Source organism: Amblyomma maculatum, chromosome 8, assembly GCF_055883805.1.
Source record: "Amblyomma maculatum isolate TAMU_Amacu chromosome 8, ASM5588380v1, whole genome shotgun sequence".
Taxonomy (NCBI): Eukaryota; Metazoa; Arthropoda; class Arachnida; order Ixodida; family Ixodidae; genus Amblyomma; species Amblyomma maculatum.
In genome coordinates this window covers 101,042,555-101,067,796 of record NC_139351.1, presented here as the reverse complement: position 1 = coordinate 101,067,796, position 25,242 = coordinate 101,042,555, and the positions used below count along the sequence as shown (strand labels likewise).

The following is a 25,242-nucleotide window of genomic DNA, read 5'->3' as shown; positions in this document are numbered from 1 at the left end:
AATAGTGGGGCGCGGAATAGTTAATGCCATTTCTTTTCATTGCGAACAACTTTCTCTTAGGGATGTTGGCGCTGTCGTGTTGAATCGCGTTAGCTTACTTACAAAATAAGACGTAAATCCAAATTATAAAGGAATATCACACGATGGAGTAGAATTTGTAATACGGGAGTGATCACTCATTGGCATCCGCCTAAGCGCAGCGTACGGATACGCATAAAGGCTACATAGCTCTCATTCGCCTTTGGCTGGTATCGGGTGGATGCCAATGAGTAATCACTCCCGTATTACGAATAAAGTATATACGAGTTATTCCCGATATCGCCCCAATACCCTCCTGTATAATCGTCCTGCCCATTAAGAATATCTGTTCAGTTCTTTCGACAGTTCAAAGAAAACGTAAATAACATACCCTAAGCGAATCGTTTGATAATTCGCTTTAGAAAACAAACCCTTCCAACTGCGTTGGCCGAAACGTTGAGGATGGATGCGTTGGCTGGCTAGATGGGGATCCTGATAGTGCGTCGTGGATGATACTTGCACTAGGCGCATGCAGCAAAGTATGCGACAAACGAATCCGTGCAATTGTATCAGTGTCGGTGGAGATGAAGAACAGCTTCGGATTTCGCGAGGACAAATTTGAAGGCACGCTTATGCTCCACCTTTAACGCACGGCAGCGTTAATGATGAATCCAAAGTGTTCGTTGCTATTCTTCACACGCGTACGTGCACGCTTCTACTGCAGGCGCAACCATGTGATCCCTCAATACGTGCATTTGGTATCTAGCACATACTCAGCAGCATCCGTCTATACAGAAAGGTCAAGGGGGTGTGCATCTTCCAGAACACAAAGGCAACACTAACGAGGCGGGAGAAGGCCTCAGTGCGCTAGCCAATGTTTCGACAAAGGGACTTCCATATTATCTGAAAGACCACCCGACCAAGCCGTGCCTCCGTGGCCTTGTTTTACTCCTCATTCAAGGGAGGGTTCGATTCCTCTCAGAAGTTGGTCTAGTCAAAGGCGGACCTTTGCAATGAGGGGGCACCTGCGTGTCATCATATTTGCTCGCTGGACTGTTGTGTGCGCTGACGTCAGCATGGTGGAAGTGGCAGCGAAACCGGTTTGCAACATCCCAGGGAGGTGGCGTTTCAACCTCGCCCGACGTAAAGACACCGTGCAAGAGCCCGGGTCCTCTAAGTTATTGCCCTTTTAATCGCGGCCCGGGCAGCAGAGTGAATGCCGGGCTCTGTGGACCAGGTCTCTGAGTAGCAAAAGGACCTGTTCTCGTGCAGAGTAACAAATGAGGTGGACTGCACGCTGCGATCAAGTTATTTTCACTACGCATGTAGAGAACTGGTAGACAAAAAAGCTCGAATCACAGGGACCCTTGAAGAAATTTCGTCTGGCACAAAAGGAAGCGACAATGAGGCATGTTTGCCCGGTCGGCTTTTTGAACAGTGATCTCCGTGACCTAACAAGTTCCAATAGCCAAATGAAAAATCTGGCACGTGTCATATACTGCGTTGCGTCGAGATTTTTAGCCAGTTATAATTTATGGCTCTGAACGTCTTAATATTTCACTGTCTTCGCAGCTAATAAAATACTTTCTTTATGAACATGACTTCGCAGGTTGAATTCATGACCGAATACGACGCCTTTCGATAGAGACGAAAAGCAAAAGGACACACACCCCAAGGCGTGTCTGCAAAGGGCATTGGATGAGAGATGCCGCATACCGGACGCAACAGGATCATTTCGACCAGCTGCGTTTCTTCATTTGACGTTCTGAGCACAGTACACGGTCTTCACTAGAAAAGCGGACGTGCGTGGCCAGGGTCAATCTTGGCGAAAATCTGGTTTACATATAAGCGACTGAGCGAACTCAGCGGTAGCCGACAGAGCGAAAAATTTCGAACATGTTGGAACTGCGTCGCTTGAGCCATCGCGACTGCTGCACAGGTGTTTGCGCCAAAAGTCGCTGTCGCTTTAGCTCGCATACATGTGAAACAGGCTTATAACCCGACGCAGCAGTCCAGCCCCTTGACACCCGAGTCACCGCGGTGGGGCAAATAATATGGAGCTCCGCTATTAAGGGCATGACGCGATAGGCTATACCTTGACATGCAAAACCCCGCTCTAACACGTGAGCGTCCCTGTGTGGATAAGGGGTAGCGTGAACGCAAGGGTCCTGACAGGCTGATCCTGACATCACCCTCCCATATGCAAGGAGACGCCAAAGTTGGCAGCTCCTGACAAACGTATACTGTCAGGAAATAACTCTGCGTTCATTCAGAGCGCAGGCTTATGCTTATGTCAGCTACTGACTGCCAGCGCATGCATGCTCGGAATGTCACACCCGCCGACGCCGGGTTTAATGCTATCGCGTTAATAACGAAACAAATAAATACATAAATCTCAACATTTTTTTCTCAGCGCACACCATTGCTTTGATTGGGGTAAATGACCCGTTCACCAGAAAATTCGGCGTCCGCATAGTGAGCTGGCAGCTGACATGGCCGAGCACATTTGGTTTGGGAGCTGCACGACCCTTGCAGCCTGAGTCGGCCATGCATGGCACGCTCATGCGGCTTATGTTAAAGCGGGGCTTTATATGTGGGCTGGTAGCCTGCATTATCACGGAGTGTCTCATATAATTTTATTTCATCCTTGTCGCTGCTGCAACGCTTATCGTTATATATATGAATGCTTCGTGACTTCGCGCTGTACCACCCACCATATACACTGATTCAATACAGGCTGTGCCGTTCAGACGGGACGCATTCCTGAACAACTGCAGGATGATCTACACAGAGCTCTCACCAAGCTACGTCCTAACACTGTCACGCTGAGGTGGATTCCACGGTCACGCAGTCAATAGTGCATCGCCTTGTCCGTGAACTTTAGCACCGGGCACCTGGGGGATTCTCTGGCGTTATCCACCCACGGGGGACGCTATCTCTTCACTACAAAAATGAAATCAATGGTCACTATGACAACATTAGGGAAACTCTTCGTACACTTCCTCTTACTGATGAATCCCTCACTACCACGTAAATACGCATTCTTAGACGCATACAACTAAATACACTCCTTACTCCTGCACCATCATTATGCCGAATCAGACATTCTCTCGCATGTCCGAATTGTTCTGAACTCTATGCAAACTTGGAACACTGCATGTTTTCCTGCCCTGTTGCACCCCCACCTTCTTCATCCAACGTGGCTGGCTTGGTTAGCCTCCGACCAGCTGAAAAAACAGTTGGCCTTGGTGATCCTGGAGGACGTTCTCGACGCTTAATTCAGTGCGTTGAATAAAGTTGTCCCCCTTCTACACACAAACACACACATACAAACCTCAGGTCCAAACATTCCGATCGCTGCCCTTGGTCGGTTGCGCGCGGGCGGTGGTTTCAAAGGGACGGATGGCCAAGCGCCTTTCCGAGAAGACACATCAATGGCTCCCTCAGTCCCGCTGACTCGCGCATTCTCCCCAGTCCGTGTTTCACCGCGTTTCGGGGATTTATGACCGTGCGCGCCCTCTCCACAGCGAGGAACAGACAGAGCAGTTAGCGCCGATCACATACGCCTAAGCTCTCTAACTCCTCCGTTTTGCCTGCCTAGCGGCACGGCCGATAATTTTCCTATAGAATCAGAACGGACCGAACCAGCGGCGCCGCCTGTTACCATGGGTTCGGATGTACCGCTTCCGTAGAGCGGCTGCCTGTGCGACAGACAAAAATAAACCCGCGTCAAGCTTCCCTTTCACCTTGGCGACTCCTTCGGACTTTCCCCCGCGACAGTGGACCAGCATGGGAGAAGCCCGCAAATATATATATGCTTACTTTAGAAGAAACAGTTGCCGATCTTAGGAAAGCCATTAAGCAACTTGACAAGAAAAATGATGATTTAGAGAACCGATCACGTCGGAACAACTTAATAATCTATGGCCTCCCTAAACCGTTGGCTGAAACCCCTGAGCAGCTACTTGCCTCTGTATTGGAGTTCTTCTCCACCAAATTGAAAATCAAATGCGACTGTATTGATCGCTGTCACAGGCTCGGCGCACAAAAAGATGAAAAAGTGAGACCTGTAATATTGAAGTTACTTGATCCCAGAGCGAAGGCCATAATTCAAAAGAATGCTTTTAAACTCAAAGGTTCAGACACGCATATCAGTGAAGATTTTTCTTTTCACGTGCGACAGATACGTAGAGCAATCTGGGATAATTCCGTTGAGCTTATAGAAAGGATGCGAAAAAATTTCGACTCAGCTTTGACACCCTGATAGTGGATAGCGTCCATTACTCCTGGGATGATATTAGCATGTCGATTATTAAAATTTCTCCTAACGTACCTATCAGCAGCAGAGAGTGACTTCGTAATGAGCACAACCTAACTGTTTTGAATGTAAATGCCCACAACCTAATGAATGAGTTAGCGGATTTTAATTGGCTAATTGAATGCTATCAACCATAATTAATCTTTGTCACAGAGACCTGGCTTAACGACTCGGTTACGGAAGGAGAGTTTGTGCCCCGTAATTACTCTGTCTTACTATGTGACAGGACATTTGTTAGGGGTGGGGGCGTAGCCCTAGTTATTGAAAAAGGCATTGATTTTTTTCTGCTGCCAGACCTTCTTAATGCCGAGTCAGTTTGGTGCAAAATTGGTTATGGATGGTTTTGTTGTGGCTGTAGGCGTTTTATACCGGTCTCCCAATTCCAGTAATCTTTTTCCCGATTGTTGTGATTATATACTAAAGCACAGGCTTCATGACTGTAAATTGATCCTTGTTGGTGATTTCAATACACCTTGTATTGACTGGAATACATTGTCTCCAAACGGTCGCGACAGGCCCGTTTGTGGCTCCATTATTGACATGGCCTTGTCTCTAGATTTGACGCATGGTTGTTGGCGGCGCTACCCGTGAGAAGTCAATTCTTGACCTCATTTTTGTTAATCAAAAGTTATTACAAAATGATTACAACGGTCATATCCTGGAGGGCCTGTCCGATCACAAGGCCTGATTTCCAGATTGTTAAAGATTTTGCTCGTGCTGATGACAGTTCTATTGTTAATGTTTTAGCGTCTTCTTATGACTCGTTTCTTCACCGCATCTGCGGTGTTGGTGAGTTGTTTGACAGATTTTGCAACATTATCGGAGAAGGCATCGCACAATTCGTTCCCCAAAAGGGTATAAAGCGCAACCCGAAGCACCCGTGGTACAACAGCGACATTATACATTTCATTAGGCGCATCAAAAGACTCCGGAAACGCAGGAACATAAGCCAGAGTAGCCGCTGCTCTTTAGTGCAAAAGCTTCAAAGTGAACTAAAAACCAAATTGCACGAAGCCAGAAACTTTTATTTCAATAGAACATTATCAACATTCATGACAGAAAACCCAATAAAGTTTTGGAAAACAGTACTTCCAACTGCTCATGACACTTCTTCATTCACTATTAACGATATCATCCTTCATCTGATACTCAGATTATTTCAGAAGCCTTCAATAATTATTTCCAGTCGGTATTTGGTCCTGACGAGGGTCCCTTTTTTGTGTCAGTAACACCTTGCCAGAACTTCCTTCCTTATAACCTGCGCTGGAGTTCATAACCTATTGCTATCAATTGATACAACTAAAAGTTCTGGAGCAGACGGAGTGCCAAGCGTATTTTTAAAACGGTACTCTGAATGGAACGCCTGTTACTTAACGATAATATTCAATGAATTCCTCGACTTGTTAAACGTTCCGCAAGTTTGGAAACATGCAAACGTCATTCCTGTCTTAAAATCTGGCAGCAAACATCTAATCACTAACTACAGATCGACCTATATCACTGTTGTCCACTTGTTGCAAACTTCTCGAGCACATCATTCACAAGCACATCATTCAGTATTTATCGGCGAATAACTTTCTGTCCCCTCAACAGCATGGATTTCGAGCAGGTTTTTCTACAATAACACAATTATTAGAATTCTCGCATGATATATAGCCTCAACACTAAACGACCGCAGTCAGCTTGATACATCTTCATCGATTGGTCAAAAGCATTCGACACGGTAAGCCATAAAAAACTACTCCTAAAACTAGCTGCAATTTTTCCCGGTAATAAACTGACTGGATACCTGATTACCTGCACTTAAGGTTTCAACTCGTCACTTTTAATAGTAACCCGTCTTCTACAGTTCATGTCACGTCTGGGGTGCCGCAAGGCTCCGTATTAGGGCCACTCTTATTTATCATATACATATATATAAATGGCGTCACTCAAGTAACCAGAGACACACCAGTGAAAATGCGCCTATATTCAGATGACTGCGTAATCTACTCTAACATTTGTACTCGTCATGATCGAGAAGTGCTCAATAACGTCTTTTCATCGTTTTCAGACTGAAGTAACACATGACAGATGAACATCAATTTCAATGAAACTGTTGCAATGTATTTTACTAACAAGAAGCAGCCTCTCAAATTCGCGTATAGCAGTCAGGGGTACAATTTAACCCACGTTAACGAATTCAAATACCTAGGCATTGCTTTCACGATATCGATCGTATCTGCTTCAAGGCGCTGCGAAGACTTGGATGTCTGAAAAGCACTCTAAAACACGGCACTAAACAATGCAAGCTGACCGCTTATAAAACACTTATCAGACCTATTCACGAGTATCAGGCATCCCCAAGTGTGGTCGCCTCATTTCATAAACGACATCACTAAAATAGAACCCGTTCAAAAAAAAAAAAAAGGCCATCAGATTCATTTACAGCCACTACGACCGTATGTTTTCACCGTCATCAAGCGCGCGCATTATCACCGAAAAAAAAAAAGAAAACTTAAAGCAATCTAAAAATGGAGTGAAAGGAACTATGTTCGTTGGGTGAGCCCGTCGGGCAACCCGTGCTGTGGGTGCGATCAATGTGATAGGCGTTTCAATGTTAGTTGATTCGTATACAATTTTATGCAGCATGATTAGGCGACCGCTATATATTATATGTGACACTTTTTCTTTCAAGGCAATGATCAAAAAGTGCTAATTAGTCATTACTAATTAATGAAATTTGGTGAACGAAAAAACATACTGCAGAATACCATAGGCGACTCTGAACATTTCTGAACGAGTTTCACTGGGCTGGGGCCCAGCGCATTTTATTGCGAAAGCAATACTACTCTTGGTTTCGGACCTTCAGCTTAGCGTGGCCGCACTCACGTGACGTTGCGACGTCACACCCCACGTGACACTATAGGGTGACAGCTGGGCTACCAACTCAAGCGGTCGGCGTAGCGCGGTCGCAGAGCTACGGCGCAGCGCGTGACGTCACACCCCACGTGACACTAGGGTGAGAGCTGGGCTACCAACTCAAGCCTTCGGCGTAGCGCGGTCACAAAGCTACGGCGCAGCGCGTGACGTCACACCCCACGTGACACAAAAGCGGCCGTCGTGGCGCGCTAGAGGCGCAGCTGGTGCTCATGTGATACGTGACGTCAGGCACGTTCATACGGCTTGGTTAAAGCGGAGATTTATATGTTGGCTGGCAGGAGCTGCTTGATGCCAAGCTTCTATCTGCTCCTAAACGTCAAGCTACAGCAAACTGTCAATGAGGTTTCCACGATAATCGGTAAAACCGAGCAAAATATGTGTTTATCTATGTTACCTAAGAGCAGTGACACATTAGTAAAAAACTTGTGAAAAGTTTTGCTTGAAAATCTCCGCGAAATGGGTCTGCACTATGAAATCGAACGTTTCAGAAAAAAGAAGAGTACCAGTTGACAATGTGGAAACTGGGTGCCTTACTCGATCCATTGCAGGAGTGGCTGTTGAGTCAGTCGTTTGATGACAATTTGATCTCTGTTTATTTCCGTGACGGGCAATGTAGGCTCGCTTCGCGAGGGGTTTAACCATGTGTTTGATGGAAGCATGGCCCCACAAATGAAAGTGTTGAAGTGATGGACTATTGGAACGATGAGAATGCGCATTACCCCAGGCTAGCAAGTGGAGTGTTGACATTGTTGTGTCAAGCTAATGGCAACTGTGACGTTGAGCGAACGTTCTCTCAGCGAAGATATACCTCCAGAGACGAGACAGGTCTCGGATGGAAACCGAAATGTTGCTCATGCAGATTTATAATGATGGCGTGTAAAACGTCGATGAACATGCTCAGGCGAATAAAATGTTTCTTTTCCAAAACTGCACATCACTCGGAGAGTAACAGTTAATACAGAAACGCCATATTATGATACTTTCTTGAAAGCGACTCAAAACATAACCCTAATCGTTACCACCCATTAGGACAAATGGAATAAAATATTAGTTTGTAAATTCACATCGATAAAACGTAAATTTTGGAGTTTTTTCGCGAAAAACAAGATATCTTCCCTATTATCAAGTCGAAAAATAACACCCGATTTTTACCCTCTGAATTTGAAAAAAAAAAAAAAAACAAAAGCACATAAAACCCCAAAACAAATAACCCTAAAAATACGTATAGATACGCGTAGTCGCTACAGCCAAAATTTTTTAAAGTATTAACCTCCTCGCACCGGTGATGCGATGGATAGGGCGCCACCTGGTGATCGTTAACGTCCACTGACCTCGCACAGCACACGGACGCCTCTTTGTTTCACCTCCGTCGAAAGGAAGCCGGCGGCGGCCGAGATGAACTCGGGACGTGGCGCGCAGTTCGCTTGCGCGTGTTTTCTTCATCACTTTGTCATTGAGCGTTTCCATCATTTTATTCGTCGCGCAGTTGCCCCTTTTCGATGCATGCTTCGATGCATGTTTTTTATTCTGCATGAACGCAGACTAGAACAAAGTCGGACTGGTAGACACCCGCCGAACATCATGGGACGATCCATCGACGAGAAAACTAACCCCCCAAGAGAAACACTCACTCCCGAAAGCAGAGCTGAATACCAGGCCCTTCCAATCCCCCAAAACATGCATGGACCCCTATACACAACAGCGAAAGACGACAAGCGAGAAGTCGCCACGTACAAAACAACGTCGTCAGAAACAATAGCGACATACTCTATGTTGACGCCAGTCCATATCTGGGAAGAAGAGCGGCGGTAGCCACCACAGCTGACCACACCGGAAGAGGTGATCAGCTCATCTATTAAGACCAATAACTACATAGAAGGTGCAGAGGAAGTTGCAATTGCCCTTGCAGTTAAACACGCTAACAACCAAGGAAAAAAACATGCATAATACTCAGCGGTTCCTAAAAGGCCTGTCGTGTCTTCCTCCTGGGGCTCGTATGCAAACAGGCACACCGAATTATGGAGCAGGAAAAAAAAGACGAGCAACATGAAGCACACAATCCTGTGGATACCAGCACACGAGGGAATCGACGGCAACGAGGCTGCCGACAGGATAGCCAGGGGGCATACTTTCCAGGCACCTGCGTCAGCTGCCCCAGAGCCTTCAACCCGTCTCACATACGGGGAACTAATACAATACTTCAAATTAGAAAGAAAACGATACGCAGAACCGCACAAAGACATCAGAAGACAGGAGGCAGTAACCTGGAAGAAGATACAGGGCTAGGACATTCCCAAGCCTAGCAAAGTACCGCAAAATCTGGCCCGAAAAATTCAAAAATAGCACATGCACTGCATGCGGAAAGTCTAGGACATCCTTCACATGATCTGGAACTGCAAAGAGCAATTACAGAAATATAAAGCTCGAGAATTCAGCCAAGCGGAGTGGGAGGCAGAGCTGGCCCACAAGGGGGTCTCTGAGCAGGTCCCGGGAGGCAGCCCAAGCCAATGGTATCCTGGACTGAGGAAACCACCCACGCAATTCCGTCAAACAATTAAAGTTTACTCTCTCTCTCTCTTTATTCTGCATTATCACTTGTGTGGTGTTACTTTCTTTATTTTTGTGTATGTTAATTGCACTTCTGGCCTTTCTAGCAATGTTATTTGTCATCCCCCCTCCTCCTCTGCAATAATGCCTTCGGGTGCTGCAGGACTCTGTAATAAATAAATCCATGGGTATTATATGACTTCGCTACTTTAGTTTTCCTGCGCTAAAAAATAGCATGGTCTAACTCCGCTCAGAAGATGCACTGTTTTTAGGGCTTTCCTTGCCGGGTTAGCACTAAGAAATTGGCACAGAGTTTTAAGATGTTAAACGTTTTTTTGAGGAAGAGAAAGGCGCAGTATCTGCCTCACTGCCGGTGGACACCTACACTACAGTAAACGGCATATAATTGTAAGTACATAAGTCATCGGTTCGAATAACCATCGCAAAAGGGGATGCGAAATAATATGACACATGCAGCATGCGTACTATACTGCTCAAATAACGGTTGCGTGACAATAATGATCATCCTATATGTTTGGTATCACTTCCGGCTCGAACTTCCTATTCATGCCACCCGTTAGGGACTGATTGATTGATTTATAGGAAGGGAAAGGCGCGGTAACTGTCGCACTTGTTCTCTGTGGACACCTCAACCGCGCCGTAAGGAACGGGAGGAAGTTGGAGTGAAAGTGGAAAGAGAGAAAGAGGAGCCGTAGTGGACGACTGCGGAGTAATTTCAACCACCTGGGGATCTTTAACGTGCGCTCACATCGCACAGCACACGGACGCCTCTTCGTTTCGCCTCCATCGAAACGCAGCCGCCGAGGTCGGGTTCGAACCCGGGTACTCCGGCACAGTAGTCGGGCGCCTTGCCACTGCACCACACCGGCGGGGCGTGAATGAATGAAAAGCTTTACAAAGGAATTCTCCCGGCGGGGGTGGGGCCCTCAGTCCAGTTCTTCAGTGGCCTTTGCCGTCTTGCGCGCTCTGTCGATCAGCTTGAGCTGGTCATCAGGCGTCAAGCAACCTCCCACTGCTCCGGTGTTAGTGTGGTGTTTATTGGCGCTACCTGCGTTTTTTGACACGCCCCTGTAACATGGTAGAGTTTAGGGTGTTCCCCACATAATGGGCATTTATTCCCATATGTTGTGAGATGAATTTTACTGAGTAGACCCAGGTTGGGGTATGTATTAGTCTGTAGCTGTCTCCAGGCAACCAACTGTTCTCTAAAGGTCTTCGTGGGGAAGCCGTGAAACGAAGAGGCGTCCGTGTGCTGTGCGATGCCAGCGCACGTTAAAGATCCCAAGGTGGTTGAAATTACTCCGTAGCCCTCTACTACGGCTCCTATTTCTCTCTTTTCACTTTCACTTCCACCTTCCTCGCTTCCCTTCAGGGTTCTACAGAAACAAGTGACAGATACTGCGCCGTTCCATTCCTGTGAACCAATTATTATTGCGAAGCAATACTACTTTAGCTACCACCTCAGCCCGTGCCATGCCACGGCCGCATAGTCACGCTTGACCTTTCGCGTGACCTCGCTGCGTGACGTCATACCATCTGTGTAAAAACGGGGCCCCATCACACGCCGTCGCCTTGCGCGGTGCATAGCCACGGCCGCGGCCTGACTCCCGCTCTTCTCGTCAAGCCCATGAGATGCGGCCTCCAGCCTATACGCTTCGGCAGGTTGCAAAGAGAAAGCATCAGCGAGCTACGGAGACAGAAGAAGAACGAGAAGAACGTCTTTCCAAGCGACGAGCTCAAGTTGCAGCCTGGCGAAAAAAACGCTCAGCGTCTTCGGCAGCAGAATCAACGGCAGAAGCAAGTGAGGAAGTTCTAAGTTCGGCCGACAGTGGTAGAATGTGCATCTCGTTTCAGCACTACTAGTTTGGAACGCCGGAACGCAGCCAAACGGGAGCGACGTGCCCAAGAAACTCCGGAACAGCGGCTGCAGCGACTCGAGAAGGAACTTGCATATCGAGAGAGGCAGAATGAAAAGCGAAGAAAACGGCATGCTGAGGAAACACCAGAGCAACGAGAGGAATGTTTGAAAAAAACACGCGAGAAATCTCTCACCCAAGCTACCCGGACTGAAAGCGATGATAGCCATACTAGCATAAGCATAACCAGAGCATCACCACAAGCGGTATACAATAGCAGAACCCAACCCACGTATATTGCTTCGCAATTACCAGGCTTAACCAAGCTAAGCCACAGCCAATCTTTATTTATTATTAACCAAGCTCTACGACCTTGATCGCATGGCCTAAAGGTGGTATGCTCGGCTCGGCAATATATGTATCCAGGTGGGCAGATTTCCAACACCCTTCCATCTCCAGTGAGAGGCCAGAGTTCGCAGCTCCTGCCACCACTGCCATTATTTTTTTCTCTCAATAGCACAAAAAGAAAATGTATTGAGTACATACATACATACAAAAACGCACATATTACTCACACAACAAAGCACTATACAGACAATATAGGTTACATATGCATAATAAACTGAAAATAACATGATTCCCCAGAGAAAGGAAAACAGTATAAACGATCGAGGATGGTATCTCAAGTCTGCTGCCTCGTACAACATATGTGCCAGCGCCGCAGAAACCACGTCTCGCCGTCCGTTTCTAACTGTAAAACCACGCATGACCCATCTACTGTGCGTAAAAACCAATTTATACTCATTAAAGGGCCTTCATGTTCTTATGCAAAGGTATCTATGATGTGCTGGCTGTTTTGGAGGTTTATAGTGCTGGAATTTAAGGTATATTCGCGCACCTGATTTCGAGACAAAAAGGAGAATCACATTCCTTGGCGCGCGCCAGGTTTGTTTTTGCGCATGTAAAATGATGCGCTGGCTGTTTTGGAGGTTTATAGTGTTGGAATTTAAGGTATATTCGCGCACCTGATTTCGAGACAAAAAGGAGAATCACATTCCTTGGCGCGCGCCAGGTTTGTTTTTGCACATGTAAAATGCCCCGCCGGGGTGATGCAGTGGTAAGACGCCCGACTACTGTGCCGGAGTTCCCGGGATCGAATCCCGGCCTCGGCGGCTGCGTTTCGATGGAGGCGAAACGAAGTGGCGTCCGTGTGCTGTGCGATGTCAGCGCACGTTAAAGATCCCCAGGTGGTCGAAATTACTCCGTAGCCCTCCACTACGGCCCCCTTCTCTATCCACTTTCACTCCCACCTTCATCCCTTCCCTTAAGGCGCGGTTCAGGTGTCCACAGAGCAAGTGTGACAGATACTGCGCCTTTCCCTTCCTATGAACCAACCAACCAGCACATGTAAAATGAAACTAAGTGGTAAAAGAAAATTGAAAGCCGCTTAAGTTTTGCATGTGACAGCGTTCATTCCCGTTTGCCGGTTAGTTTTAATGAAAATCAAATTGGTTTAGAGGAAACGGAAGGCGCCGTATTGGTCCTCGTTGACTCCTGACCCATGCCGTGAGGAATGAGCAGAAAATCGTTTGGTTTGACTTGCATGGGTCTAATGTCCTAAAGCGACTTAGCCACCGAAGCCAGAGCTTCACTACGCCAGGTTTTCAAGCCGTCAACAGGGAATCAAATTTGACCTTAAAAAAACTTTCTAGACTAAAGATAAAGCGCACAGGAAACACACACAAGAGAAACAGACAGGACACGCGTTCTTATGTGTGTTTCCTGTGCGCTTTATCTTTGGTTGGTTGGTTGGTTTGTGGGGTTTAACGTCCCAAAGCAACTCGGGCCATGAGAGACGCCGTAGTGGAGGACTCCGGTAATTTCGACCACCTGGGGTTCTTTAACGTGCACTGACATCGCACAGCACACGGGCGCCTTGCTTTTCGCTTTATCTTTAGTCAAGCAATGCACCATCTAGCCCAATTTCAAGTTTTGTTAAAAAGACTTTGAAGGTCAGAAAAATTCCTGAACTGCGTCGTAAGGTAGGGAGGAAGGTGGGAGTGAAATCGAAAGGAGAGAAGGGGTGCCGTAGTGGAGGGTGCCGGAGTTATTTCGACCACCTGGGGATCTTTAACGTGCGCTGACATCGCACAGCACACGGACGCCTCATCGTTTCGCCTCTATAGGAACGCAGCCGAGTACTTAGATTGTTACGTGCTTAGTACGCACTGGGGTCGGGAGGGGGGCTGATTTACAGGTATCGGTCGAAGCAGGACCGCACGGTGAAGCGTACAAACGTCGTTCTACCCTTGTTCCTTTTCTCTAAGGATCCGCCTGGCTGTTTCGTCGCTGCTCTGCGAAGGCGCGTGACCTCCTCTCAGACGAAGCCCGTCGAGCGTTTCATAATCTCTTTAGCCCCGCCGGGATGGCACAGTGGTAAGACGCCCGACTACTGTGCCGGAGTAGCCGGGTTCGAACCCGACCTCGGCGGCTGCGTTTCGGTGGAGGCGAAACGAAGAGGCGTCCGTGTGCTGTGCGATGTCAGCGCTCGTTAAAGATCCCCAGGTGGTCGAAATTACTCCGTAGCCCTCCACTATGGCTCCTCTTTTCTCACACTCCCACCTTCCTCCCTTACCTTACGGCGCGGTTGAGGTGTCCACAGAAAACAAGTGAGACAGTTACCGCGCCTTTCCTTTCCTATAAATCAAGCAGTTTTTTTAGAATCTAATGAAATCGTTTGTTCAGGTGCCCACAGACACAAGTGTGACAGATACTGCGCCTTACCCCTCCTGTGAACCAATTTTTTATCTTTTAGGCGACCTACATACACCACCCGAGACTGGCGTGAGCGGTGACGTTCACTTGCAGTTAGGCGTGATATAAAGTAATTCAGGTCGCTTATGCGCTCTATAGCGCAACAAACCCCCGCCATTGTGCAGGATGTAGATGCATTGTGTTCAACCCCCGCCATTGTGCAGGATGTAGATGTAATCGGGAAAGTGCGATGCAGTGACCACAGGATGGTGAGGTCCCGAATTAACCTAAATCTGAAGAAAGAACGCAACAGATTAGTAAGAAAGAAACCCATCAACGAATTAGCGGTGAGGGGGAGGGCAGAAGAGTTCAGGATCTCGCTACAGAATAGGTATTCAGCTCTAATTGAGGATGGCGACATTACCCTAGAGGCAAGGAACAATAATTTCAGAGATATCATTACTGAGTGCGCGGTGGAAGTAGGCGGTAGGATAGTTAGAGAGGATACCGGTAAGCTGTCTAAGCAGACGAAAGATTTGATTAAGAAACCAATTAAATTGGTTCACAGGAAGGGAAAGGCGCAGTAACTGTCACACTTGCTCTGCGGACACCCGAACCGCGCCGTAAGGGAAGGGAGGAAGGTGGGAATGAAAGTGGAAAGAGAGAAAGAGGAGCCGTAGTGGAGGGCTACGGAGTAATTTCGACCACCTGGGGGTCTTTAACGTGCGCTGACATCGCACAGCACACGGACGCCTCTTCGTTTCGCCTCCATCGAAACGCAGCCGCCGCGGTCGGGTTCGAACCCGGGAACTCCGGCACAGTAGTCGGGCGTCTTACCACTGCACCACCCCGGCGGGGCAATTAAGAAACGCCAGATAATGAAAGCTTCCAATCCAACAGATTAGATCGAATTGGCCGAGATATCAAAGCTAATCAATAAGCGCAAGGTGGCCGATATAAGAAAGTATAACATGGAAAAAATTGAGCATGCTGTAAAGAACGGGGGAAGCCTTAAAGCTGTAAAGAAGAAATTAAGCATAGGCAAAAACCAGGTGTATGCGATAAGGGACAAGGCGGGCGACGTCATCACTAATATGGACAAGATAGTCAAAGTAGCCGAGGAGTTCTATACAGATCTCTACAGTAGCCAAAGTAGTCAGGACCGTAATGAGATTGGCGGTAGGGAAAAACAGTCAGACGTTCCACCAGTGACGAAGGACGAGGTCAAGAAAGCACTAGAAACTATGAAAAGGGGGAAATCAGCTGGAGAGGATCAGATAACTACAGATTTGCTGAAGGACGGGGGGATATCGTGCTAGAAAAACTGGCCACCCTGTATACGCAGTGCCTGGTGTCATCGACGGTACCGGAACCATGGAAAAATGCAAACATTATCCTCATTCACAAGAAAGGGGACTCTAAGGACCTTAAAAATTACAGACCAATCAGCTTACTGTCTGTTACGTATAAGGTATTTACTAAGGTAATCGCTAATAGAATCAGGACAACCTTAGACTGCAATCAAGCAAAGGATCAAGCAGGGTTTCGGAAACAGTACTCTACTATCGATCATATCCATACCATCAATCAGGTGATAGAAAAATGCTCGGAGTATAACCAGCCCTTATACATAGCATTCATTGATTACGAAAAAGCATTTGACTCAGTTGAAACCTCGGCGGTGATGCAGGCATTGCGAAATCAGGGGGTAGACGAGCCGTACGTGAAAGTGCTGGAAGATATATATAGTGGCTGCACAGCAACCATAGTTCTGCATAAAGAAAGTAACAAAATTCCAATAAAGAAAGGTGTTAGGCAAGGAGACATAATCTCCCCAGTACTATTCACAGCTTGTTTAGAGGAAGTATTCAGAGACTTGGAATGGGAGCAGTTAAGGATAAGGGTAGATGGAGAATACCTCAGTAATCTGCGATTTGCTGATGACATTGCCTTGCTAAGCAACTCGGGGGATGAACTGCAAATAATGATTGATGACCTAGACAGAAAAAGTAGAAAGGTAGGCTTGAAAATCAATATGCAGAAGACTAAGGTAATATTCAACAGCCTCGGGAAGGAACAGCAGTTTACATTAGGTAGCAAAATACTGGAAGTAGTAGGCGAAAATGTCTACTTAGGACAGGTAGTAACCGCAGATCCGGACCATGAAAAGGAAATAACAAGAAGAATAAGATTGGGATGGAGCGCATTTGGCAAGCACTCGCAGATTATGACTAGTAGCTTACCGGTATCGCTCAAGAGGAAAGTATACAACAGTTGCATCTTGCCAGTACTCACCTATGAGGCTGAAACGTTGAGGCTAACCAAGAGAGTTCTACTCAAGTTGAGAACAACCCAGAGGCCTATGGAACGAAAAATGGTAGGGGTAACATTAAGAGATAGAAAGCATGCAGAGTGGGTCAGAGAAATAACTCAAGTTACCGACATTCTGGTGGAAATTGAGAAGAAGAAATGAACATGGGCAGGACATGTAGTGCGAAGAGAGGATAACCGATGGTCGCAGAGGGTAACAAACTGGATTCCAAGGGAAGGAAAGCGTAGCAAGGGGCGGCAGAAAGTTAGGTGGGCGGATGAGATTAAGAAGTTCGCAGGGGTCAATTGGATGCAGCTAGCACAGAACCGGGTTAAGTGGAGAAATATGGGAGAGGCCTTCGCCCTGCAGTGGGTATAATGAGGCTGATGATGATGATGATGATGATGATGATGATGATGATGATGATGATGATGATGAGCGCAACAAACGGTCCAGTGTAGTGTGACAGCAGTTTCTGACAAAGACCACGCTTACGTAGAGGTGTCCACAACTACACATTGTCGCCAGGAACATAAACTATTTGGTGTCGGGCGTCATAGCGATTCTTAGAATGTTCTTGCGAAGATAAAATTCTAACTCAGAACAGCTTGCGAGCTTCTTCAGATCTGCAGAGTGTGGTTGCAAGATAAGGTTCATCATGAATGAAAAATGGCAGTATAATGTCGAGACCGCAGCGAGGCGAGTGAGCAAAGAGCGGCTAGAAGGGGCTGTATCCAGTTGTATCATGTCGCGCTATGTTGTATGCATGAGTAATGAATGGGAGGGCGCCATTCTTGTCCTTATGATCTACAGCGCCGTACATAGTGGCGAGCGTCCGATTAGTGCGTTCTACCACACCATTCATTTGGGGATGATAAGGTGTCGAGTGGCGAAAACTGCAGGCGCTGAGGCGGGGAAGTTCTTCGACAACGTCTGCTCTGAATTGGCGTCCACGGTTACTAATGAGGACTGCAGGAGGGCCGTGCCGAAGAATGACGAATCGGTGTAGGAAATAAGATACTTCAGATGCAGCCTGCGGATGGCATTGCGGCTGTCTCACAATAGCGGGTTAAATAATATATGCACATAAGAATCCATCTGTTTCCTTTAGAGGACCGCGGGAAAGGTACAAGAAGGTCAATGCCAACTTGCTCGAACGCAGCTGTTGGAGGTGTGATTGGCCGCAGTTTCCTCGGTGGGCTTGAAGACGGCAACTTCAAAGCGCTGGAATTGCACACAGCTGGCTGCATAACGATGGGCAGTTGAACGCATCTTCGGTCAGTAAAACCTCTGCATTGTGCGATGGAAAGTTCGGGCCACTCCGAAGTGCCCAGTGTCTTCGTGCATCATTTCAATAACTGTGGGGCGTAAGCTTTCCGGCGCAACAAGAACCATGCGTTTTCCCACAGAGACGAAATTCTTCTTGTATAGCAATCCTTCGCGAATGCAACAAGTTTTCTGTGTAGAATCTTCGGCCGCATCAAACAAAGATATTAATGTCTGGTCTTTGCGTTTCTCAGTTGGGAAAACTCGGGGACGGCTTATGAAAGTTTGGGGAAAGCTTATGAAACTGAAGCCAATTATTCATCGAAGTTGTCTGCGTCGCCATCAGTCGTTTGAAGCGGCAAACGGGAAACTCAGTATCTGAGTGTTAATTATGGCCGCTTTTATGCACCGCAGTAAAATTAAACTCCTGTAGGAGCAAAGCTAGTCGAGCCAGCCGTCCACAGGGGGTCACGAAGACTCAAAAGTCAGGAAAGGGAATGATGGTCTGTCATGGCGGTGAAATCATTACCGTACAGATAGGAGCAGAAGCGCTGTACAGCGAAAACAACGGCCAGACATCCTTGCTCGGTAACCGTGTAATTTATTTCGCACTTACTCAACGAGCGGCTGGCATATACGCTATCACGTGCTGATCGCGTCTATGACGTTGTATAAGTACAGTGCCGATACCGATATCACTTGCGTCAGTGCGTATTTCAGTTGGTGCTGATGGCCGGAAGGGGCGTAGGATGGGGCGCGAGGTCAAAAAAGATTTCGGATGACGGAAAGCTGCGTCACATTCTCTGGTCCAATTGAATGGTGAATCTTTATGAAGTAGACACGTAAGTGGGTAAGAGATGTCTGAAAACCTCGGATATAAACCGTCGAAAGTACGAGCAGTCCTAAAAAGCTCTGTAGCTATTTCACTGATTGGGGCACCATAAAACTTTTGACAGCTTCAATTTTCTTGGGATCTGGTCGACCAGCTTCTTTATCAACTATGAGTGACTGAGAAAAATTGTTTCACGATCACCAAAATGACATTTATTTGAATTCAGTACAAGACCAGCTCATTCCATGTAATCTAGCACGATATCTAGATGACTGTTGGGCTCATGAAATGTATTGCCAAAAATTACAACGTCGTCCAAATAACATAATCAGGATTGTATCCATGAACCGCTGGAATGTGGCAGGCGCATTACATAATCCAAAAGGCATAACAATAAATTCATAAGTCCGTCTGGTGTTACGAATACCGTTTTTCCTTTGTCTGCTCTGTACATGGGGATTTGCCAATAGCCTAACCTCAGGTAAATAGAAGACAATTATGAAGCTGAGTTCACATTTAATTGCGTCATCTATACGTAAAAGCGGGTAGACATGACGGAAGTCAACACAAAATCTCCATGTGCCGTCGTTTTTATGCGAAGCATATTGCTATAGAGGTAAACCACAGCCCTTCGTGACGGTTACACGCCGTGCAAAGAATGTGGAATGCTACGTCACACCACGTGGTACGCTGACGTCACGACATAGGAGAGACGGGGGTCCAGCTCGCGCCGTCGGCTGCGGTTGCACGCCGTGCGGACCACGTGGTATGGTGACGTCACACCACGTGATACGCTGACGTCACGACAGAGGAGAGACGGGGGACCGGCTCGCGCCGTCGGCTGCGGTTGCACGCCGTGCGGACCACGTGGTATGGTGACGCTGTTCTAAGAGCTTTTGCTTTGCGTATATATTCGCGTAGTGGCAATCGAGTATCGTTGGCCTGGGGGACGACATGTTCGTTGTGCGTGTCGGTAACACAGTTAGATTAGAGATGAACGAGTCATGCTATTACCTAGTTTTATGCGATGGGAAAACATTGTGCATTCCAAGTTTAAACCGTGTAAAAGCACGTGTAACCAAGGAAAGAAAAGTTTATCCAAGTGTAACCATGGAAAGCCGAGTTTAGCAATCAATATGCTTCGCATCTGACCATGCTTAAACAAGCTAAGCCTCAGCCATTTTTCTAACAAGGATAACTGGAGCTGCCCAAGGACTAGAAGATTCTCGAATAATGCCGCGCTTTAGCATCTCTTGAACCCGTTCTTCTATTACCTTACGTTCAGTTGCTGAGATTCGATAGGGCTTCTGACGTATCAGAGGTGCGGACCCGGTGTTGTTCGTGTGATGAATACGACTGGTATAGGCAGAGGTGTTGAGCCGTCCTTTGGCCAAGTCGAACACTGTCACGTGTTTCAGAAGTAGTTTCCCTAGAATGCGACGCTCGGTTGTAGGAAGAAACGTATTAATCATAGCCGTAACATATGTCTCCATATTACCTGTTTGCACGTGCTGCTCAATGACAGCTGTTTAACGCCGCGACGGAACCTGACACGCCTTCCCTGAAAAGGGCGAATTTTAAGCCCCGAGGTACACGCTGACTACTGTGCGGAGTTCCCGGTTTCGAACCCGACCACGGCGGCTGCGTTTCGATGGAGGCCAAACAGAGTGGCGTCCGCGTGCTGTGCGATGTCAGAGCTGTTGTTGTTGTGGCTGTAGGAAGAAGGAAAAGAAAATGCACGGGCCTGCTACTGGCTCTGTAGCTGAGCCACCTCCGCTGCCTCGTGCGGACAGAAGAGAAAATAGACAAGAAAAAAAAGAGGAGGGAGAGAAAGACGCGCGCCGCAACAACGGCCGTCGTCCACCATCACCGAAGCGGTGGCGGGCGCAATGACGGCCTACAACTAATAAACATTCGGTGGCTGGCTAGCCCCCGCCGCGAGCGGCGTTGGCCCACCGTCCCAATCCCGTAGGGCCAGGAACTGCCACCGGGACCTGCTCGCCTCACTAACTGATGTCAGAGCACGCTAAAGATCCCCAGGTGGTCGAAATTACTCCGTAGTACTCCACTACGGCTCCCCTTTCTCTTTCCTTTCACTCCCACCTTCCTTTCTTTCCTTACGGCGTGTTTCAGGTGTCCACAGAGCAAGTGTGACAGGTACTGTGCCTTTCCCCTCCTGTGAACCAATTATTAAGACGCATTAAAAATTTCACACACTCGAGGCTCTCAGAGTAGCAAGAAAGGTTTCAGCATTTTGGCTATTCGTTACACACTTCGGATGTTTGTTCCACCTTACAACTGTGTTGACAAAACGCGTACTTAAATGTATTTATATGAGCTCAATATCCTCGCATAATTTTTCCGTTATTAAAACGTGTATTAGCGCGGGAAACATGGGTGATGTATTCATGACTATTGATTTTAATTATAGTATTATATATTAGGTATAACAATTTCAGGCTGGCCTCTGTGCGCCTTGCCTGGAGGGATTCTAAGAAAATTGATCACTTGAATTACATTGTCAGTTTTGTACCGCAAATAAATCGATCAAAGACATGACCATTTAACCCTTCCGGGGTGGCGCCGTGGTTACGGCGCTGCGTTAATGCGTGCTGCGTTAATGAAATAGAACGGGAATTATAGGGCTTGAGACGGGACACGCGCAATTTCAGATGGTGGCGCTGCTGACGACGACTTCGGATGTACAGGTTTAACTTCGTATGTGACGTCGGTCACGGGGCGCAAAACTCAGTATGGACCTGTGTAATGAGGCAAAAGTTGTTCTCAGACCCCAACTTGATGGCACGAAAGCCACAGCAAGACGAGAGATCCAGGAGTGTAGCGCACATACCGGTTGCGACTCTTGCACCAGCATATTTGGGAGTTTTGGGATGTAGAGAGCTTGGCGCGAGCAATTTGGTGGGTTGTTGTTGTTGAAAACCTTTATTTCCACCGAGAAGAAGCTCTGTTTCGGACTCCCCGGCACGCAGGCCTGATGGAGCCTTACTCAGGAGCCTCGCGAACTAAGGTCTGGTGAATATGCATTGTTGCTTCACGGCCTCAGCAGCCAGGCCGATGGCTTGCTGCTGCTGAGCGGGGTCCTCGCTTCGCAGCAGGGTCTCCCAGGCGTCTCTATCTATATTTTCTTTAGCTCCTGGGCTGTTGTTACATTCCCAAATAATATGATCTAGAGTGCCCCATCTCCCACATGTTATGCAATGTAGATCCTTTTCATCTTTTGAAATTGTTACATATACCCAAAAGGGACTAATATGATTGCCCCCTTGTAGCCTCCTCCATGCAATTGCCTCCCCGTTTCCGAGGGAACGGTCTGGCGGCGGATAGACCCTTCTGCTTAGTTTATAGTGCTCTGTAACCTCTTTATACGAGATTAGGCTATCTTTTATATCCATGCAAGAGGGCTGCTCGGCAGCCGCCCGGTGATAGAGAGCTCGGGCAAACTCGTGAGCAGCCTCATTCCCTGCGATGGATTCATGTGCTGGTATCCATATAATTTCCACGTTGCGCTCAAGCGGCCTCGATTCGAGGACTCGTTTAGCTTCTTCTGATATTCTTCCCTTCCCAAAATTTCTGACCGCATTTTTGCTATCGCATAGTATGAATTCAGCCTTGGTACCACACAAGCGAGCGCTACTGCCAATTCCTCCGCCGCGTTGGCGTCTCTCGTGCGGCTTGAAGCCGATACTACAGGTGCTCCTGTTCCGTCGACTACTGCGGATACGGCTGCTCCTTGCCGTCCACATGCAACATCTACGTAGGCCACTTGTTCTGCTGGTTGTTCTCCCATTCTTTTCTCGTAGGCTGTGGCTCTATGCCCGCGCCTCTCTTTGTTATATTTGGGGTGCATCATGAGCGCGGGCGACAGCATCACTGACGTAAGCAGTGGTGGCGTCTGCCGCGGATAGTGAGGTGTCGAAGGGCAATAACGGGTGTCGGCCAAATAGCAGGTAAAATGGGGAGTATCCAGCGGTAGAATGGAGACGAGTTGTAGGTGAACGTCACAAAGGGTATATGAACATCCCACTCCCGGTGGTCGTGCGATACATACATTGACAGCATGCATGCATTTGAGTGCATGGTTTAGACGTTCCTTCGTGCCGTGGGTCTGGGGGTGATAGGCGGGGGTGAATATGTGGCGGACGGAGCACGAACGGAGAATTTTGTCAACCACTCGTGAGAGGAAGCAGCGGCCACGGTCAGTCAGTATAGCTCACGAGAGGCACCATGATGAAGAATCAAGCTTTCTAGAAGGAAGTCAGCGACGTCTGTGGCTCAACTGGTTGGGATGACTCTGGTAAAAGCGTACCGTGTAGAGTAATCGGTGGTGACGGCGATACATTTATTCCCCGAGGCGGAAACTGGGAAATGCCTTAAGAAGGTCAACGCCAACACGGCAAAATGGGTCAGTTGGTACAGGGATCGGTTGCAAGTGACCTGAAGGCAAAATTGTGAGTTGACATATCAGGCATAGTTCACATGCGGCAACGTAGTTCTGGACGCAGCGGTATAGCCCTAGCCAGTAAAAACATCGGCGCATGCTGTCGTATGTACGGGATACACCCAAGTGGCCAGGCAGCATCATAGAACTTTTCAAGGATGGTGGAGCGCAGATGTTGGGGAACGACGAGCAAAATGTCAGTGCCATCTGGGCCCATATTACACTGGTATAGTGTATTCCCTTGGAGTACAAATAATGCGCTGGATGGATCAGGGTGGTGGGGGTTAAAACGAAGAATAAGGGATTGCAGCGAAGCATCCAAACGCTGTTTGTCGGCAATGTTAGAAAGGCCGAAACAAAAAACAAAAAAAAAAAAAACATGCGACATCATCAAAGTCGGAAGGGATGACGGTGACAAGCAGTCTGATCTTGGTGAAGCCGGTCGGACTTGTAGACGACGGAAAAAGAATATTCTTGCCGTCGTAGCGCCCAGCGTCCCAAACCGCCAGTATGATCTTTGAGGGAGGAAAGTCAACACAAGGCATGGCAATCTGTTATAACAGTAAAGGAGCGGCCAAACAAATAACGGCGGAATTTTGTAATAGCCCAAACAAGCGCCAGGTACTCCCCCTCTGGGATAGAATAATTTGTGCAGGCGTAGAAAGGAGACGGCTGGCGTACGCAATCACCCTTGCGCGGCCATTTTGTCTGAAAAAGAGAGAGAGAGAGAAATAACATTTATTTACACCCGTAACTGAAGAAAATGTCAATGGCATTCTCTGTCGCAATATTATTCGTCCATCAACGAGGACATGATCCTCGCTAGCCAGTAGTATTAGTTAAAGAAACAAAAACAAAAAGGACGGATAGGTGTGATTTTGTGTTGATTACTGGGCACCCAACAGAATTACCCGCAAAGATAACCCGATAAGGCCGTCGTCGTACGATCGAGTTACCTTCAGTAAAGATACGGTGGTCTGCAACAGTAGTCTGTCCTAGTGGTGGGGAAGTGACATCAAAAATAGCTTGGCGTTCGTTCAGCCATGAGGTTCGGATTGATTGTTTTTGACAGAACAGGAAGATAGACGTCCGATGAATACCGTTGTGGAGGCAGAGGAGCTGTGAGCACCATCAGAGACATAGGTTGCACATCCACAATGCAAGGGAGTGAAGTATACCTTTAGGTAGCACGAGGGATTCACGTGAAGTGTTCGTGGCCACTACTATTGTAGAGCGGTTGAGAAACCGTAGAAGACTTGACGGGTAGGCGATGCCGCCAGCAAGATGACGATGATATGGTACAATGAATACATCCCCGTCAGTGATATGTTCAGAAACAACGGTAAGAAGTTGTGCGCATTGAGGAGGCAAGACAGTATATAGCTCTTCAGTTTCTTCTTCTTCTGCCTTCTCATGACACCCCAAAGCACGTGACGCTATATATGTGTATATATATAGTCTCTCGTTCTTTCCATTCATCTTTAGCGGAACAATGTTCATACTCTGGACGACCTGATCATGCTAATAGTACAAAAAAGAATATTTCTGCTATTCGTATACAGTCAAACCTCCACTTTACGTTTTATCTCTCCAAAGGGCAATCTCTGCAGGTCCGTAGCTTTGCACTTTACATATACGTTTCCAGGAAGCTTGCTTCCGCATTAGAGCATATGTTTATCTTCACTGCAGCTCTACATGCTTGCTTCCTTATTTATACGTCTGTTTAACGAGTGCAGTGTATTTGTCTTTGTACTGTATGGACAACAAATATATAGGTAGTGTTCAAAGAGCTAAATTTACGTTATCCTGCTGGCTGGAGAAAAGTGGCTACGACAGACTTATATCAGCTGAACGCCAGTGCCTCAATACGCCAAATTAGAACTCAGCGGCAGCCGATGTGGCCGCGTAATAGCGCTCAGTTGCGACTGAAGTAAAATG

The 25,242-nt window shown here is 47.4% G+C and overlaps 1 protein-coding gene and 1 pseudogene across 1 annotated transcript in view; both read left to right on the top strand.

The window, feature by feature from the left end:
- Window positions 1-25,242, top strand: part of LOC146181993 (doublesex- and mab-3-related transcription factor A2-like) — a 39,176-nt gene that overhangs the window by 653 nt on the left and 13,281 nt on the right. The window contains exons 2-3 of the mRNA XM_084575587.1: window positions 17,046-17,077; window positions 22,747-22,770. Of these exons, the coding sequence (XP_084431713.1) occupies window positions 17,046-17,077; window positions 22,747-22,770 (56 nt within the window). The remainder of the gene's footprint in view (window positions 1-17,045; window positions 17,078-22,746; window positions 22,771-25,242) is intronic.
- Window positions 3,833-4,371, top strand: LOC146181994 (uncharacterized; annotated as a pseudogene).